The sequence below is a fragment of the Dama dama genome, chromosome 14 (assembly GCF_033118175.1).
Source record: "Dama dama isolate Ldn47 chromosome 14, ASM3311817v1, whole genome shotgun sequence".
Lineage (NCBI taxonomy): Eukaryota > Metazoa > Chordata > Mammalia > Artiodactyla > Cervidae > Dama > Dama dama.
Genome location: NC_083694.1, coordinates 51,801,565 through 51,819,800, shown reverse-complemented (window position 1 = coordinate 51,819,800; position 18,236 = coordinate 51,801,565). Strand labels below are relative to the sequence as shown.

Sequence of the window (18,236 nt, the reverse complement as noted above, 5' to 3'; positions counted from 1 at the left end):
GGTCCATACCATTTCTGTCCTTTATTGAGCCCATCTTTGCATGAAAAGATGCATGGTATCTTTCCCTTGGTATCCCTCCATCACTTGAAGAGATCTTTAGTCTTTCCATCCTATTGTTTTCCTCTATTTCTTTGCATTGATCACTGAGGAAGGCTTTCTTATCTCTCTTTGTTATTCTTTGGAACTCTGCATTCAAATGGATATATCTTTCCTTTTCTCCTCTGCCTTTTACTTCTCTTCACAGCTATTTATAAGGCCTCCTCAGACAGTCATTTTGCCTTTCTTTTTCTTGGGGATGGTCTTGATCCCTGCCTCCTGTACAATGTCACGAACCTCCATCCATAGTTCTTCAGGCACTGTGTCTATCAGAGCTAATCCCTTGAATCTATTTCTCACTTCCACTCTAAGGGATTTGATTTAGGTCATACCTGAATGGTCTAGTGGTTTCCCCACTTTCTTCAATTTAAGTCTGAATTTGGCAATAAGGAGTTCATGATCTGAGCCACAGTCAGCTCCCGGTCTTGTTTTTGCTGACTGTATATAACCTCTCCATATTTGGTGGCAAATAATTTAATCAATCTGATTTCGGCGTTGACCATCTGGTGATGTCGATGTATAGTCTTCTCTTGTGCTGTTGGAAGAGGGTGTTTGCTATGTCTGTTGTGTTCTCTTGGCAAAGCTCTATTAGCCTTTATCCTGCTTCATTCTGTACTCCAAGGTCAAATTTGCCTGTTACTCCAAGTATTTCTTGACTTCCTACTTTGGATTCCAGTCCCCTATCATGAAAAGGACATCTTTTTTGGGTGTTAGTTCTAGAAAGTCTTGTAGGTTCTTCACAGAACTGTTCAACTTCAGCTTCTTCAGCATTATTGGTTGGGGCATAGACTTGGATTACTGTGATATTGAATGGTTTGCCCTAGAAACCAACAGAGATCATTCTGTTGTTTTTGAGATTGTATCCCAGGACTGCATTTTGAACTCTTTTGTTGAATGTGATGGCTACTCCATTTCTTCTAAGGGATTCTTGCCCACAGTAGTAGATAGAATGGTCATCTGAGTTAAATTCACCCATCCTAGTTCATTATAGTTCGCTGATTCCTAAAATGTTGACGTTTACTCTTGCCATCTCCTATTTGACTACTTCCAACTTGCCTTGGTTCATGGACCTAACATTCCAGGTTCTTGTGCAGTGTTGCTCTTTACAGCATTGGACTTTACTTCCATCACCAGTCACATCCACAAAAGGGTATTGTTTTTGCTTTGGCTCTGTCTCTTCATTCATTCTTTATGTCATTTAGGGCTAAATAAAAATTAATTTCTTAAAAATTTTCGCCTAGGCTACCTTATCCACAGTGCAAGACAGAACTTGGTTTCCTTTCTACTCTCTCTCAAAACCTTTTCCCCATGGGCCACCCAGTGGATTTCCAGGCCAGTGGGAAATCAGGCAGTGGCAGCATCAGTGGGATGCTAGGGAAGGTCCAGAGAGCCCAGAACATCTGCTGACAGTGTTAGCGTACCTTGGTATTTGTGACAGTACTCTGTGAGCTCGCTGGATAAGTCATTAGAAGTTCCTAGAAGTCCCCAGGATACCCCTGCCACTTCCTGGTGAGGTGAATCCCAAACCTACACCTGGGAGGGTGAAAAGCATCTAAATAATGTGAATTAAGAGCACTACCCATCAGGACTTCCTTGGTAATCCAGTGGTTAAGTCTTTACCTTCCAATGCCGGGGGTGCGGGTTTGATCCTTCTTCAGAAAGCTAAGATCCCACTTCCATTGGGTCCAAGAAGCCAAAACACAAAACAGAGACAATATTGTAACAAATTCAGTAAAGACTTTAAAAATATTCCATTCCAAAAAAAATCGTTACATAAAGAAAGAACACTACCCGCCTCCCAACGAACCTTAATTTGCAGGTAAATGTACAGAGTTTTTTGATATTATCCTACTGCAAGTACAGAATTTTCCCTTCTTTGCTCTTTTACTCCTGTCCTAGAAGATCCTAGGAGTACAGTGGTTTTTCAAATGTCTTTTCTGGAAGGAGCAAGTATCACCTCCCTCATCTTGTATGTGAGGAAACCAAAAACAAACAAACAAAAATAGCATGTTAGTGAAAGAACTCAGGCACCCTAACTCCCAAAAGAGAAAGCTGATTTCTTAATAGTGCTTTAAAAAATAATGGAGTATCATAATCCTCACCATCTTTCCTGAGGATTTATACTCCACGTCTGTGGGCATGGTCTGGAAATGCATTTGGAGTCCAAACATACCTGTGGTTTTGCAGGGGGTTTGGGTCCTTCCATGTTCCAGAGGAAAAGAATAATGACCAATATTTGAGGCCCCTCAGTTTTATTTTGTGCAGGGAATTGGCCTAAAACCAAGACAATGAAATGTTAACTAACATGTGAGTATCATTTTCCAGTGTTTCCCAAATCTGTCTGATGTTACAAATTTGTTTGATGCCACTCCAGACCTACAGAATCAGAATCTGCAGGGAATTAACCTGGGAGTCAGTGTCTTTAAGAAGTACTTCAGGTGCTTATTAAATAAGATCAGTCATTCGGGAAATACTCTCTGAAAACAACACTGCTGTTAACTCCATGTTTCAGTAAAGGATGTTGAGACTTAGAGTAGTTGAGTTCACTGGCCTTAAATTCCATGGTTAGTAAATGGCAGAGCCAAGATCTACAAATGTGGTTATGCTTCTGTGCGGTGCCTCTCTGAACCCCACTACAGTTCCTGTCTGCTTCTTTAGAGCTTCTTGTAAGGCTTTATGTAGTAAATACTTGCGGTGGGTGCACTTCCCTGTCACCACTGCCTGCTGTTGCTGAACTTCCTGCCCCAAAACCACCCTTTTGCCTCTTCTTACTTATCAGAGGTAGGATTTAAAAATGTGGATTAAGGTAGAATTTTGTTGGCGGTCAATTGAACAATGATTCCCTTTGGAGAACTTATTAATGTGTATGTGTTTTGTCTTTCAGTTTATATTGTACATACAAGTAATATCCTTAATGACCTTGGGAATAAATTCATACATGATGACTCGTTTGGCCAGGACATTAGGTAAAGTCTACTTAACCAGGAAGAATAATGCGAATAGATTGTTGCTGGAGGTGGGACATTTCTTCTGGAGCTCAAGGAATTGATCATGAAATAACTCAGTTTTCATTCACTCCCTGTTAATAGAAACCACATTAAGAGTGCCTTAAACAAGACAGAAGTTGTTTCCCACCACCCCCCATCAGAAAATCAAGAAGAGTGGGATGGTTCTGTCCTACAAGGTTGTCCAGAGATTTCAAATCCTTCTTTCATTCCTCCTCTGCTTCCCAGAGTGTTGCTCTTGTCTGCAGGGTAGAAGTGGGCTCACAGTCGCTGTTATCTTCAATCCAATCAACTAGAAAGGGAAAATAGGGTGGGAGTGATGGTGGTGGTGATGGTGTCAATGGAGAGTAAGGAGCTTATTTAAAGAAGCTTCCTTCTGCTTCCTGAAGTTGTACATATCATTACCGCTCACAGTCCATTGGCCAGAACTTAGTCTCATGGGCACACAAGGGCAAAGGAAGATGGGAAGTACTATCTTAACTGACCGGTCATGTGCTTAGCCAAAGCATGGAAATTCTATTGGGAAAAGAAGAAGAGGAGAATGAAGGGGAGCAGTAAGCAGGCTCTGCCAGAGTTGCCTATTTCTAAAAAAAAATGTGAAGCTGTTGATAATAAAATATATAAATATAATAAAATCACAAAAAAAGCCCATGATCAATAGAGAAATCAGGATAAGATAATCAGTGGCAGTGGAGTCCATGAGGAGAGAGAGGGTGGGGTGGAGTTACACAGAGTCTTGGAGGAGTAGGGCCTTAGTATCGTCCAGTGTCCCATGGTCTGATCCTCAGGTTTGCTGGTGCAGAGGCCTGATTTTGTCAGAGTGTCTAGAATTAATCAGATGGCTGGAAATTTACATCTGTTGCACTCCCAAGAGAATAGAGATGCAGCAGAAAATCAATTTATTAATTTATAATAAGGATGATTTCTTTCTATGTCTGAAATAATTGTGATCATTTTTCAGGGTATTCACCTCTAAATACCAATTTCCTTAATAAATCAAATTAGTAATCAGAAGGTTTCTTGGAAGGTGTGGAACTTGGGAGAGGTTGATGGAAGGTTGCTGAGGAAGGAGAGTTCTTATAAACAGAAAAATAGCCTGGTGAATCCAGCTTCTCTGCTTGTGTCTTCCCATAGTTCTGCCCACTCCTGAAACTGTGCCTCATCAACACTATGGCAGAGCTTCTTGTGAAAGCTGACCTCAAAGTCCAGGGCTCCGGGGTACAAATAGGACTAGTAAATGGGGCAGAGTTTTGGCAGTGCTCCTTCTCCCTTAGTCATGGGGTTTGCTCTTGTTTGCAGTGGAAAGTTGTGCTTGGGCCAGCACGAGCTTGCTACGCTTGAGTGTGAGTGAAGTTAACCCGATCCCTGAAGGTTTGCTTACACCTCCCTTCCCACCAATTTTTATAGGCTTTCAGGGATCTCTTGGCTTATGACATAGCATCTGGTTTTCTCCCATGCTTGTTTGCTTGAGATTGCTCTTACTCTGATACTCAGAAACAAGATCAAGAGGTTTTACTATCATGGAAATATTTTTTTCTTCTCCTTTTCTTCCCATACAATTTTTTTTATTGTATTAACTGAACCTCAGAATTTTCATTATGAAACAAATATTATGTATGGCATGTACTTTATCCTCAGAATCGATGCTCATCCTTTCTAGAATTACTCACATGTTAGCATGTAATTGACAAAACTGAATTTTATCAGGAAGAATTTCAAATTAGCTTCATCCACCTGGTCTAATGCTTTTGAGAGATCCATCCTCTGAATCTAGAGCTTGTCTTACTAAGTGAAGTAAGTCATAAAGAGAAAAACAAATACTATATGATATCACTTATATGTGGAATCTAATAAAAATAAGACACACATGAACACATTTATGAAACAAAAACAGGCTTACAGATATAGAGAACAGACTTGTGGTTGCCAAGAGGGAAGGGAGGGAAAGACTGGGAGTTTACAAACCTTGACATATAAGGATGGATAAACAACAAAGTCCTACTCTATAGCACAGGGAACTATATTCAATATCTTGTGATAAATCATAACGGAAAAGAATATGCAGAATATGTGTATATATATATGTGTGTGTGTGTGTGTGTGTGTGTGTGTATTAGGGCAAGGCTTCCCTTGTGGCTCAGCTGATAAAGAATCCACCTGCAATGTGGGAGACCTGGATTTGATCCCTGGGTTGGGAAGATCCCCTGGAGAAGGGAAAGGCTACCCACTCCCAGTATTCTGGCCTGGAGAATTCCACTGGACTGTATAGTCCATAGGATCGCAAAGAGTTGGACATGACTGAGCAACTTTCACTCACTCATGTATATATATAACACTATCACTTTGCTGTCCAGCAGAAATTAAACACAACATTGTAAATCAACGATACTTCGATAAAATTAAAAAAAAAAAGAAGAGCGAGGAAAAGATTCATCCTCATATTCTTCCAGAATCATCTTAAACACAGGAGTTCATTCAAATGTACTGGTACAACCAATCAGTCCCCTTTACCCGTGTTTTCCCAGAGCAACTGGAAAGTGGCTGTTGCTCATCCTAATGGGTGGGATGTAATTATGCAGATCAGTAAACTTTTTCCTTGTGTGCTCTATGCCATGGGAATTTTAAATCCAAAGCTGACACATTCTAACTCTTTAGCATGCAGTCAAATGCATCTTTGCTCTGGACCATAGAGAACTGAGAGGGATGTGATTTCAAATCTTTTTGAATCCCTGAAAATTTCAAATATCAAACACCACAGTGTGCTGTAGAGAATGCAATAAAGTTAAACTGAAACATTTTTTAATAACATTTTAAACTATTTGAGACATCTCATGTGTAGTTATGAAGAGATTAACATTTAATTGATGTACAGTTGATTTACAATGTTTTGTTAAGTTTCTGCTGTACGGCAGAGTGATTCACTTATACATATGTGCACATTCGTTTTTATATTCTTTTCCATTATGTTTTACATAGGATGTTGAATGTAGTTCCCTATGCTATACAGTAGAATCTTGTTTTTTATTGAGAACAGTTTTATTGAGCTGGAATTCTGAGTGTGTAGGCTGAGCTCACTCACTAATTAAATTTCTCCTTTTGGTAAGCAAGCTTGATAGCTGTAACTTCAAGTTGATACTTCAGGATTATACAAACTGCCACAAATTTTGGATATAAAGATTTGCTGGTCAGGAAACAGAGATGTTAAATTGGAGGCGTCTCTATTGCAGTGGTCTTTAAATTTTATTATGTATAAGAATCAGTTGAAGAAGTTGCTAAAATGAAAGTTCTCAGGCCAATCAGATTCTCCAGACATAGGGTAAAGCCCAGGAATAATTCAACAGGCAATTCTTCTACCTGTAGAAGGTACAGGTAATTTTCCATACTTTGAGAAATACTGACTGGATGACTTGAAATAGTGAGTCATGTTTCTAGTTATAGGAAACAAAAAGAAACTAAGAAAATATTCTTTAGCAGTTGGGTCAGATAAAGTTGAGTTGCACAGCCGAAAGGAAATGGGTAGTTGGGTAATTTCTGGAAATTTTTGGACAAATAGTTGTCCTTGCTCTAAGCACTCTGGTTTGGCTCTGCAGGAGATGCTAAGATTTCACTACATCATGCAACATTTCAATTCCCTGTGCATTCTTCACTATTTTATTAAGGTCCTTCCTTTTCTTTGTCATAGATTTGTGTGCCCTTTCCATTCCAAGACAGATGGCCATGCAAAATGCCATTAAGCACATCCAGGAGATGATACAGAGCAGAATAACTTTATTTAAAACAGAAAAACTTTTGACAAATGTTAATTGGACCTTAGTAGAAGAAAAAACAAAGATTGAATACATCATTCCTGTGAGTTGATTCCTGGCAAAAACTGTCCTTTTCCCTTTCTCTCTGTTTCTTTTGTTTATTGTGCAAAACTTGATTCTGTTGGTTACAGGTCAGGATACTGAAGAGAGATACATTTACTAGCTTTTTTCTATCAGCCAAAATACTCTGAATTCTGTCTCTGAACAGATGTTGGTGATCTAGCCTTATTTGCCAAATACAAGAAGTTTTTACAAATAGGCTGATTGAGTAACTATGAATGGCCTCTGCCAGGGTGATATTTTCCAGCTGGTTGAGGAAGTGAGTGATCTCTCCCTGTACAAGTACTATTCAAAAGCAGAAAACACAGGCAGCTTCAGAGAGCAGTCAAGCATAGACCGGTTTGGGGAAGAATTTGGCTTCTAAATCTCCCCAAATGAATAGTTACTTCACCACAATTGAAAGCAACATTTCTAACATGGAGAATGTTTTTCACTTACATACAGCCCTTCATTTTAGCAATTCTGATTTGAGTTATTGGAATCTTGGTCAAGCAGAGTGTTTGACAGCTCCTAATCCTTTTTACTTATTTTTAAATCTGTCTCTGTCTGTTTAGACTCCTCATGTTTCAAGTGACAATAAGGCGAAGGAAGAGTTCCCAACAGATGAAGTTTTACTAGAAGAAGCCCGATTGCATGTAGTTATGATACAAATAGTTAGTATCCTTCACATAATCTGCTTTTTATTTATGTATTTTATTCTTGCAGTGTTTTTAATTCTTACATATGGTTTTCAGGTGACTAGAAAAATGTTCACCTTTTGATTGGTTGTTAAACTTTATGTTTGATTTATGAAAGTTAGAAAAATAAATTTCTAAGGCTTTAAATTCAAGTTACAAACCTTATTCTAAGTCTAGCAAATTTTAGCAGTTCACTTTTAGGGAAACTTTGAATAATATTTTGTGCCATTTACATAATTAAACATCTTCAAATATTTGAAACTACTTTCACAGATTTAAGTATGCGAGTTCCATTTATATAAAATGTTCTCAAATGCTTATTTAACTCTTGTAAATCTAATAGGCTAGAATAAATATAATGAATCAAACATTCTCTTAAAATATTTAAGATTTAATATTTGAATGTTATAATGTAAACATAGATTATGAGATAAAATCAAGTTTGAATCAACTTATCAAATTGTACATTTAAAACTGGGGTTTTATTCTAATAGTACAAATTTTATTCAAATTTACAAGTATATAAAATGCTCATTATGCCCAGAATCCTTCCTTTTTATTTTCATTTTATTTTTTTTAATTTTTTTCATTTATTTTTGTTAGTTGGAGGCTAATTACTTTACAATATTGTAGTGGTTTTTGCCATACATTGACATGAATCAGCCATGGATTTACATGTGTTCCCCATCCCGATCCCCCCTCCCGCCTCCCTCCCCATCCTATCCATCTGGGTCTTCCCAGTGCACAGCCCTGAGCACTTGTCTCATGCATCCAACCTGGGCTCATGATCTGTTTCACCCTTGATAGTATACTTGTTTCAATGCTATTCTCTCAGAACATCCCACCCTCGCCTTCTCCCACAGAGTCCAAAAGTCTGTTAGGTACATCTGTTTTATTTTCATTTTAGAACCTATTATGAAGAATTTCTAATGCATACAAAAGTAGATAAAATAACATACTGAACCTCCATGTACCTATCACTCAGCCTTCACGAAAATCCACACATGACCAGCCCTGCCCCATCTATACCCTCAGTCACTCCCACATCTCCCTGGTTATTTTGAAACAAATCCCAGATGTTATTGAATATATCATTTCATCTGCAAATATTTCAGTATGTATCTTGAAATTTTAAAGTCTTAAAAAACAGTAAAATACTAACATTGTGCCTAAAGATTAATTTCTTAATAACATCAAATATTGGTCAATGATCAGATTTTCAGTTATCTCATAAATGTGATCAATGCATAGTTCCAGTTTACATCTTTAAATTGCATTTCAATGAAATCATATATTGCAGTTAATGAGTAGTACTTTGCTTGCGTGTGTGCTATTGCTTCAGTTGAGTATGACTCTTTGCGACCCTATGGACTGCAGCCCGCCAGGCTTCTCTGTCCATGGGATTTTCAAGGCAAGAATACCAAAGTGGGTTGTCACGCCCTCTTGCAGGGGATCTTCCTAACCCTGGGATCAAACCCGCATCTCCTGTGGCTCCTGACTTGCAGGTGGATTCTTTACTGCTGAGCCATCAGGGAAGCCCAGAATATGTACTCTAGGTCTCTTTTAACCTATAAATTCCTCTTTTTTTTTTTTTTCTATTGAAGAACATATTTCTCCTTAATACAGAAACACTAACACTATATTATTTTAAAAGCATTTCTATAGTTAATTTAAAATGTTCTCAGATTTTGGAAGGTTCTTACCCAGAGATATAAAGTATGGTCATGAATTCTTTATAAAACCAATCTCCTATTGAGAGGTAGTGTCTATATCCCTCACCATCATTGAACTTGGGTTGCTCTTGTGACTTGTTTTGACCAAAGCCAAATGACTTTGGGAATATACTGGAGCCTTAAGGAGATTTGTAACCTCCCCCTTCTTCCACTTTGAATACCACCCTGAGATTGTCATGTGAGGAAGCTGGCCTAGCCTTTGAAGAATGAGAGGCCATACAGAAGTAACCTGAGGCATACAGCTGAGAGTCAGTACCCTACTACCAGACTTTGCAAATGAAGCCACTTTAATTTAAGGCTTGGGACAGTAGACTCAAACTCTTGATGGTAAGAGATGCAAAGAATTTGTGACCACATATAATGTACCATGTTCTGCTCACTGGCCACATATATTTATACCTGTCCTACAAAGCAAAGGGCTTCCCTGATGGCTCAGTGGTAAAGAAACTGCCTGCCAAACAGGAGACATAGGTTCGATCCCTAGGTCCAGAAGATCCCCTGGAGATGGAAATGGCAACCCACTCCAGTATTCTTGCCTGGAGAATCCCATGGACAGAGGAGCCTGGTGGGCTAGAGTCCATGGGGTCGCAAAGAGTCGGACACAACTTCGCGACTTCGCTTCACTTAGCTTTCAGACGAGGTACAAAGCAAAACACACTGATCTTTTTCTGAGACTCTGTATCCCCCCCACCAGCCCCAGGTAAGCTTTATCCCATTATGGTAGCAGATCCAAAGTCTGCTACCTCATGATGTTCATTTGGTCTAGGATTGCTCAGGCTCCTTGGTTGGATCTCTTTAAGTATGATTCCTCTTGATACACAGAGCAGTGGACTAAAAAGAGAAGTTACCTGTCTCCTCAGCCTCCACCTCCACCGCCATCCCCAATCCCAACTTTCAGTGGTAATCAACAGACACTTCTGTTCAAGAAGGAAGAGAACAGGAAGCATTGATTAATCACTGGTCCTTGGCAGTTCTGAAATCCAGCTGGGCATATGATCTGGTTCTCCTCATTCTGTTATCATAGGAGGTAACCCATGTTTGGGCTTCCCATGTGGCACTAGTGGTAAAGATCCCACCTCCCAGTGCAGGAGATGTAAGAGATGAGGGTTTGATCTCTGTGTTGGGAAGATCCCTTGGGAAAGGGAATGGTAACCCACTCCAACATTCTTGCCTGGAGAATCCCATGGACAGAGAGGAACCTGGCAGGCACTGTCCATAGGGTCGCAAAGAGTTGGACACGACTGAAGTGACTTAGTATGCATGCATGTAATTCATGTTTGTGACTGAGTGATCTTCTCAGACTGATTTCTGCCAGTAGAAATGGAAATTCCTATTCATTTAGAACTCTTAATTATCTTTTAAGCCCACCCTGATACCATTTCCTTAAAAACTCTGTGTTTTCAATGAGTCTGATTGTAGTCTATTCTACTCTGTAATTCCTTTTCGTACAGGCCACATGCCAGACAATATGGGTCTGAGAAAGCCTTTAGTCTGCTTGAGAGGGTAGACTAAGCACTGCCTTTAACCTCTAAGTGGTCTTATCCAAGGGTCTTGAGCCACAACCTTGACTTGATCTTGAAGCTGAGGTCATAGTTTACTGGCAGAACTCTAGATTTGATTTTCATTTTATCACCTGGAGAGACTGCAGATGGAAAATGGGTTTGGTTTTCAAACCAATCATGGCCTCTTTATATTTTCTGTAATATCTGCTTACAGATTGAACTGTTACCCTTTCGTTTACCCCTCTCTCCTCATACAGTATCACATGCAGCTAGAGATAAAAACAAATCTTGTATATTAACATATACATGTGGAATCTAGGAAAAAGGTACAGATGAACCATTTCCAAAGCGAGAATAGAGATGCAGATGTAGAGAAACAGACGTGGGCACAGCGGGGGAAAGGGAGGGTGGGACAAATTGGGAGAATCGGGTTGACATATATACACTACCATGTATAAAATAGTTAATGGGAATCAGCTGTATGGCATGGGAGTTCAGCTTGGTGCCCCATGACAACTTAGACAGGTGAGATAGCAGGCGGAGGTGAGAGGGGGGTTTAAGAGGGGATGTGTTTATCCTTATGGCTGTTCATGTTGTACAGCAGAAACTAACACAACATTGTAAAGCAATTATATTCCCCTCAAAAGTTGACACTTGAGTATTTCTAGAATATTTGAAATCCAGAAATCTCTTTAGCCAGATTCATAAATTCATTAGGCACATCTTCTGCTTTCCAAATTGCCTTAGGTGACAGTATTGCCAGTTGTGCTGGCTCGTCATAGCACAACTGCCTCCCTCCAGCCTTCTGCATCAGTTTTCTCACTGCTTTTCCAACTTCCAGTCTCCTCATTGCCTTTCTAGCCTCTGCTCACCACCTAGTCCCAAAACTAACAACACATGGTCTAGCTTTTTGTCATGGAGACGGTCCGCAATTGGTACTGATTTCTGTTTTGGTTAGCCTTTGCTATACTACAAAATTTAGTGGCTGAAAACAATGATTGGGTATTTCTCACAGTTCTGTGGGTTGACAATCTGGATGATTTTGTTGCTGGTCTTGCTTGGGACCACTCATGTGTCGGCTACCATCTTAGTTCAATTGGGGTTGGAGGGTCCAACATGTCCTTACTCACAGATTTGGCAGTTGACTATGTTGTATTTCAGGGCACTTTGGATCTCCTTCACATGGCCTCCTATCTTCCAGTAGAGTGAACTGGGCTTCTTCACTTCATGGTGATCTCTGGGTTCCAACAGGGTGAGAAGAGGAGCTGCAAGGCCTCTATCTCCTAGGCTCTGAAAGTGGAATAACATCATTTTTACTCCCATTCAGTTAGTCAAAGTAAATCCCAAAGCTAGCCCAGATTCAATGAGTAAAGAAGAGCCTACCTTTGAAGGGAAGAGCAGCAATGTTAGTTACAAACAGACATGGGCAGCTATGTTTCATTGGGACCATTGTTATACTGCCCTACCACATTTACTTTTTAAAGCAATAATCCCATGTAGTGATCCACTCCATGTTATTTTTTTAAAGAAATTGAAATATATTTGATTTACAATGTTGTGTTAGTTTTAAGCATACAGCATAGTGGTTCAGTTTTTTCAGATTATATTTCATTATAGGTTATTACAAGATGTTGAATATAATTTCCTTTGCTATACAGTAAATCCTTGTTGCTTATCTATTTTATGTATTGTAGTTTATATCTATGAGTATAATATTCCTAATTTGTCCTCCTCCCTTTCCTTTTGGGTAACTATAAGCTTGTTTTCTATGTCTGTGAGTCTGTTTCCATTTTGTATATAGATTCATTTATATTATATTTTAGATTCCACATTTAAGTGATAGAATATTTGTCTGACTTGCTTCACTTATTTTGATAATCTCTGCTGCTGCTGTTGCTAAGTCACTTCAGTCATGTCCGACTTTGTGCAACCCCATAGACGGTAGCCCACCAGGCTCCCCAATCCCTGGGATTCTCCAGGCAAGAACACTGGAGTGGGTTGCCATTTCCTTCTCCAATGCATGAAAGTGAAAAGTGAAAGTGAAGTCGTTCAGTCATGTCCAACTCCTAGTGACCCCATGGACTGCAGCCTACCAGGCTCCTCTGTCCATGGGATTTTCCAGGCAAGAGTACTGGAGTGGGTTGCCATTGCCTTCTCCATGATAATCTCTAGGATGACCCAAGTTGCTGCAAATGACATATTTCATTATCTTATATGGTTGAGTAATATTTCATTATATATATACTCTATTATATACATATTTAATGATATATGTATGTTCCATGATGTATTTACATATATATATATAATATAGTCATATCTTCTTAAGCCAACTGTGTTAGTGGGCACTTGGGTTGTTTCTGTGTCTTGGTGATTGTAAATAGTACTGCTGTGAATGTTGGGGTGCGTGTATCTTTTTGAAATAGAGTTTTGGGGTTTTTGGGCTATATACCCAGAGGTAAGATTACTAGATCATATGGTAGCTCTATTTTTTATTTTTTAAGGAACTTGCATACTGTTCTTCATAGTGGATGCACCAATTTACATTTCATACCAATAGTGTACAAGGGTTCTGTTTTCTCCACACACTTTCTCCAGCATTTATTACTTGTAGCCTTTTTTGATGACAGTCATTCTGATCCATACGAGGTGATACCTCCCTGTGGTTTGGATTTGCCTTTTCTCTAGTAATTAGTGATGTTGAACATCTAAAGTAAACTCTTTGAGCTGTATAGATTTTGGGGTTCCTGAAGCCAGAAATCTTTGTGTCTTTTATAACATCCAAGGGAGTACTTTGCAAAAATTGCATATTCTGTAAATATTCAAATTGAATGAAATTTATTTCTTGCTATAGTTTTTGAAAAGTATACTTTAATATACTGAGTTCAATAATAATAATGAGGGCTATGTAAAGGTCAAGTAGAGTACATTTCACTAATGTTTTTGTCCTTTGTAATTTTTATTTAAAATTTTATGTTTAGAGTAGCTTTGAAAAGCAGTGTAATGATGGAGTCCTTAGTGTCGAGGCAGCCCGGACATTAATTGGTGCAACCAAAAGCTATTGCCACATCCAAGGAAAGTAAGTATAATATTTCTTTAATTGATATTTCCAAAATTGAATGGGTATGCGATAAAGAATGAAAACAGCTGAGTGTCCAGATTGATCAATCTTTTTTTAAATTTATTTTTTAACTGAAGGATAATTGCTTTAGATTGATCCATTTTTTAAATCTTATCTCTCTGTCTGTCCATCCATCTATCCATCTACTTCCTAGTTTACTTGTTTATACTTTTCTCCCTGAAGATTCATGAGTTTGATGACATTGGGAGTTTCTGGAGGAAGATTTAACTGCAGAGCAATTATATGAGAGGGAAGGGGAGCTATTAAAAAGAACCCACATAGTTTTAATTATGATTATAATTTTTTTGTCTTTATATTGTATTCACTAAATTACTGCATAGGGGAGGTAAGAAGGCCTGGAGCCTACTATTAAATTGCTCCCTGGTGTGGAGCAGGATTTGGAGGAATTAATCCAGCCTATGAAATTGATAGGGACTTCCTAGGTGGCTCAGTGGTAAAAAATCTGCCTGTCAATGCAGGAGACGTGAGAGATGCAGATTCAATTCCTGAGTCAGGAAGATCCTTTGGTGTAGGAAATGGCAACCCATTCCAGTATTCATGCCTGGAGAATCCCATGGACAGAGGAGCCTGGCAGGCTACAGTCCATAGAGTCACAAAGAATTGGACCTGACTGAGCATGTGTGTGTGCATGGGACTGATAGATGCAATTAAATATGTTGGGAAAAGCTCAGTATCTTAGAGATATATTGATATCCGGTTACAGTTCTGGTAAACATTAGATAATGAATGTTCGAAGACAAAGTTATAGAGCAACTTTAGGAGATTCTTTCTGGGTGATAGTTAACATTTCATCAGCCTGGTAATATATTTGGGAGATGTAGCATCAGTTCCTAAATAAAGTTTGGGAAGGATAGGGAGTTCAGGGCCAAGGAGAATCTTGGGCTAGGCAAGGCATGACAAAAGGAAGCTTGATTTTGAACCTCAAAGAATTGGGCTGGAAGAGTTTTAATTATATTCTACCTAAGGTCAGAAAAGTTTCAGGGACGTGGACTTTAGGGGTCTCATGCTAAAATTGTTTCTGTTCCATGACCATGGGTGGTTAGGTGGGTGGATACAGAGGCGTTTTTAATAAATGTGTATTATATTTATGTTTAGTATAACTTTTCATTTTATATTACCCAAAGGTATAGCACTTGGTTTTCATCATGTATATATTTTTTTCTCTGTTAGATTCATGAGTATTTATGATGTTTCAACTTATGTAAGAGCTAGAAGTTGGCTTGTGAAGTTTAAACACACATTAACTTTCTTGGAATATCATAAAGATAAGACATCTGCTATTCTATATGGGTAAGTACTGTGAACCTTTAATAGCAATGTACTTGAAAATATGACCTTTTCTACATTGTTAAAATAGGCTACCTTGATTTTTCCTAAAGAAAAACCTCAACTAATATTACAGTCAACTCTTATTGATTGAGTAGGGAAGCAGCAGAGTGCTTACTTCTCTTTTTCCATTCTGTTTTAGCAATTTCATTGACACCTCTAGTAGAATGTGGGTAGAAAAAAGAAGAAAAAGATGGTTATATTTGGGTTCTTCAAGTCATAATAGTCTTGTCTTAGTGTCACATTACATGTTGGACTTCTTTCATATTCTTCTGGGGTGCTTATGGGTGAGAAATAGCAAACTCAAAGACTAGATTTAACTCTCAACTTAATTTCATGGGCATGAAATTAGTTTCAACTGTGGCATGGGATGGTTCTGTTGATGTCTATAGTTAGTTAAAACACAGCATGGCCTTAATAAACACCTACAGTCATTGTCCAAAATATCATAAGATATGTATTTTACTTAACTTGTGTAGACTCTTTGGTTATATAAATTGTGAACTTACACACTTTTTAGGCCAGAAAGACAATATTTTTCTACTAACAAAACACGTCAGATGAGAAGACACTGGGACCATTAATGTTAATAAATTTTAAATGGGTGTTAACATACTTTTCATAGTAAATTATGGTCATTTTTCTTACTGTCTTTGATTTATTAAGTTTATAGAAAAATATAAAAAATTAAAACCCTAGGGTTTTGACATATATCTATGTAACATCTTTTTGTCATTTTCTACTTTGGATGAATAGAAAGAATTTTAGAAATATGTCATAGTAATTTTTTTTTTTAGAAATATGTCAGAGTAATTATTAAGTAAAATATTTTGTCCTGTTCCTAATTTTAATCAATACTGATGTTTTTCTCTAAATTTATTTGTTTCTTGCTTTTGATGTACGAATCTTTGCATTATTCCTGTGTGCTATTATTAGTCTTGATTTTTAAAAAATGCTCTTCAGACAAATCTTAAATAATCCTACCCTACACCTAAAGGAGCTAGAAAAAGAAGAACAGACAAAACTCAAACATAATAGGAAGGAAGAAATCATAAATATCAGAGCAGAGATAACTGAAAAAGATACCAAAAAGCAATGGCAAAGATAAATGAAACTTAAGAGCTGGTTCTTTGAAAAGACAAAAAAAACTGACAAACCTTCAGCCCAACTCATCAAGAAAAAGAGGGACCAGATCAATAAAGTCAGAAATAAAAAAGAAGTTACAACTGAAGTTAAAGCAATACAAAGGATCATAAGAAATCCCTACAGTTATATGCCAATAAAATGGAGAATGTAGAAGAAATAGACAATTTCTTAGAAAGGTACAATCTCCTAAGACTGAAGCAGGAAGAAGTATAAAATATGAATAGACCAATTACTAGTACCAATTCAATATGAAATTGAATCAGTAATTAAACTCCCAACAAACAAAAGTCCAGGACCACATGACTTCACAGATAAACATTTAGAGAAGAGTTAACACATATTCCTATCAAACTATTCCAAAAGATGGCAGAGGAAGGAACACCTCTGAAATCATTCTAGAAGACCAACATCACCGTGATACCAAAACCAGACAAAGATATCACATGAAAGAGGAAATTATAGGCCAGTATCAACACACATGCAAAAATCCTTGACAAAATATTAGCAAACCAAATTAAAATAACATTAAAAGGATCATACACTATGATTAAGTAGGATTTATCCCAAGGATGCAAAGATGGTTCATGTTTGCAAACTAATTGGTGTGATACACCACATTAACAAATTGAAGAATAAAAATCATATAATTTCAATATATATGGAAAAAAATTTTGACAAAATTTAACTCTCAGCAAAATGGATATAGAGGGAACACACTTCAACATCATAAATGTCATATGTGACAGTCCCACAGTTAACATCAAACTCAACAGTGAAAAGCATTTCTTCTAAGATCAGGAACAAAACAAAAGTCTACTCTTGCTACTTTTATTCAACACAATATTGGAAGTCCTAGCCACAGTAATCAGATAAGAAAATAAATAAAAAGAATCCAAATTGGAAAGGGAGAAGTAAGACTGTCACTGTTTGCAGATAATGTGATGCTATACATAAAAAATCCTAAAGATGCCACCAAAAAACTACTGAAATTCATCTCTGAACTTGGTAGAGTTGCAGGATACAAAAATAATTTTTAAAAATCTGTTTCACTTCTATATACTAACAATGAACTGTCAAAAAGAGAAATTAATAAAATAATCCCATTTGCAATTATGTCAAAAAAGAATAAAATACCTAGGCATACATCTAATTAAGGAGGTAAAAGACCTGTACTTGAAAACTATAAGACACTGATGAAAGAAATTGAAGCAACACAAACAAATGGAAGGATGCACCATGTTTATGGATTGGAAGAATTAATTTTGTTAAAATGACCATACTCCTCAAAGCAATCTATGGATTGAGTGCAATCCCTATAAAATACATTTTTCCCAGAACTAGAACAAATAATTCTAAAATTTGTATGGAAACACAAAAGACCCCGAATAGCCAAAACAATATTGAGAAAAAACAAAGCTGGAGGTATCATTCTTTCTGACTCCAGACTATACTATAAAGCTACAGTAATCAAAACAGAATGGTGCTGGCATAAAAACTGACACATGGGTCAGCAGAACAGAATAGAGAGCCCAGAAATGAACAAACACTTATATGGTCAATTAATCTATGACAATAAGGTAAGAATATGCAGTAAGGAAAGACAGTTTTTAAATAAATGCTGTTGGGGAAACTGTACAGCTATAACCAAAAAAATCAATCTGGACTACTCTTTTACACCATGTACAAAAATAAATTCAAAATGGGTTAAAGATTTAAATGTAATACCTGACACTGTAAAACTTC

At 37.6% G+C, this 18,236-nt stretch overlaps 1 protein-coding gene across 1 annotated transcript in view; it reads left to right on the top strand.

Moving 5' to 3' along the window:
• The window catches only part of SLC9C2 (solute carrier family 9 member C2 (putative)), an 83,861-nt gene that overhangs the window by 34,775 nt on the left and 30,850 nt on the right, over positions 1-18,236 (top strand). Inside the window, exons 10-14 of the mRNA XM_061159808.1 lie at positions 2,981-3,062; positions 6,784-6,950; positions 7,522-7,620; positions 13,861-13,958; positions 15,192-15,311. Of these exons, the coding sequence (XP_061015791.1) occupies positions 2,981-3,062; positions 6,784-6,950; positions 7,522-7,620; positions 13,861-13,958; positions 15,192-15,311 (566 nt within the window). The remainder of the gene's footprint in view (positions 1-2,980; positions 3,063-6,783; positions 6,951-7,521; positions 7,621-13,860; positions 13,959-15,191; positions 15,312-18,236) is intronic.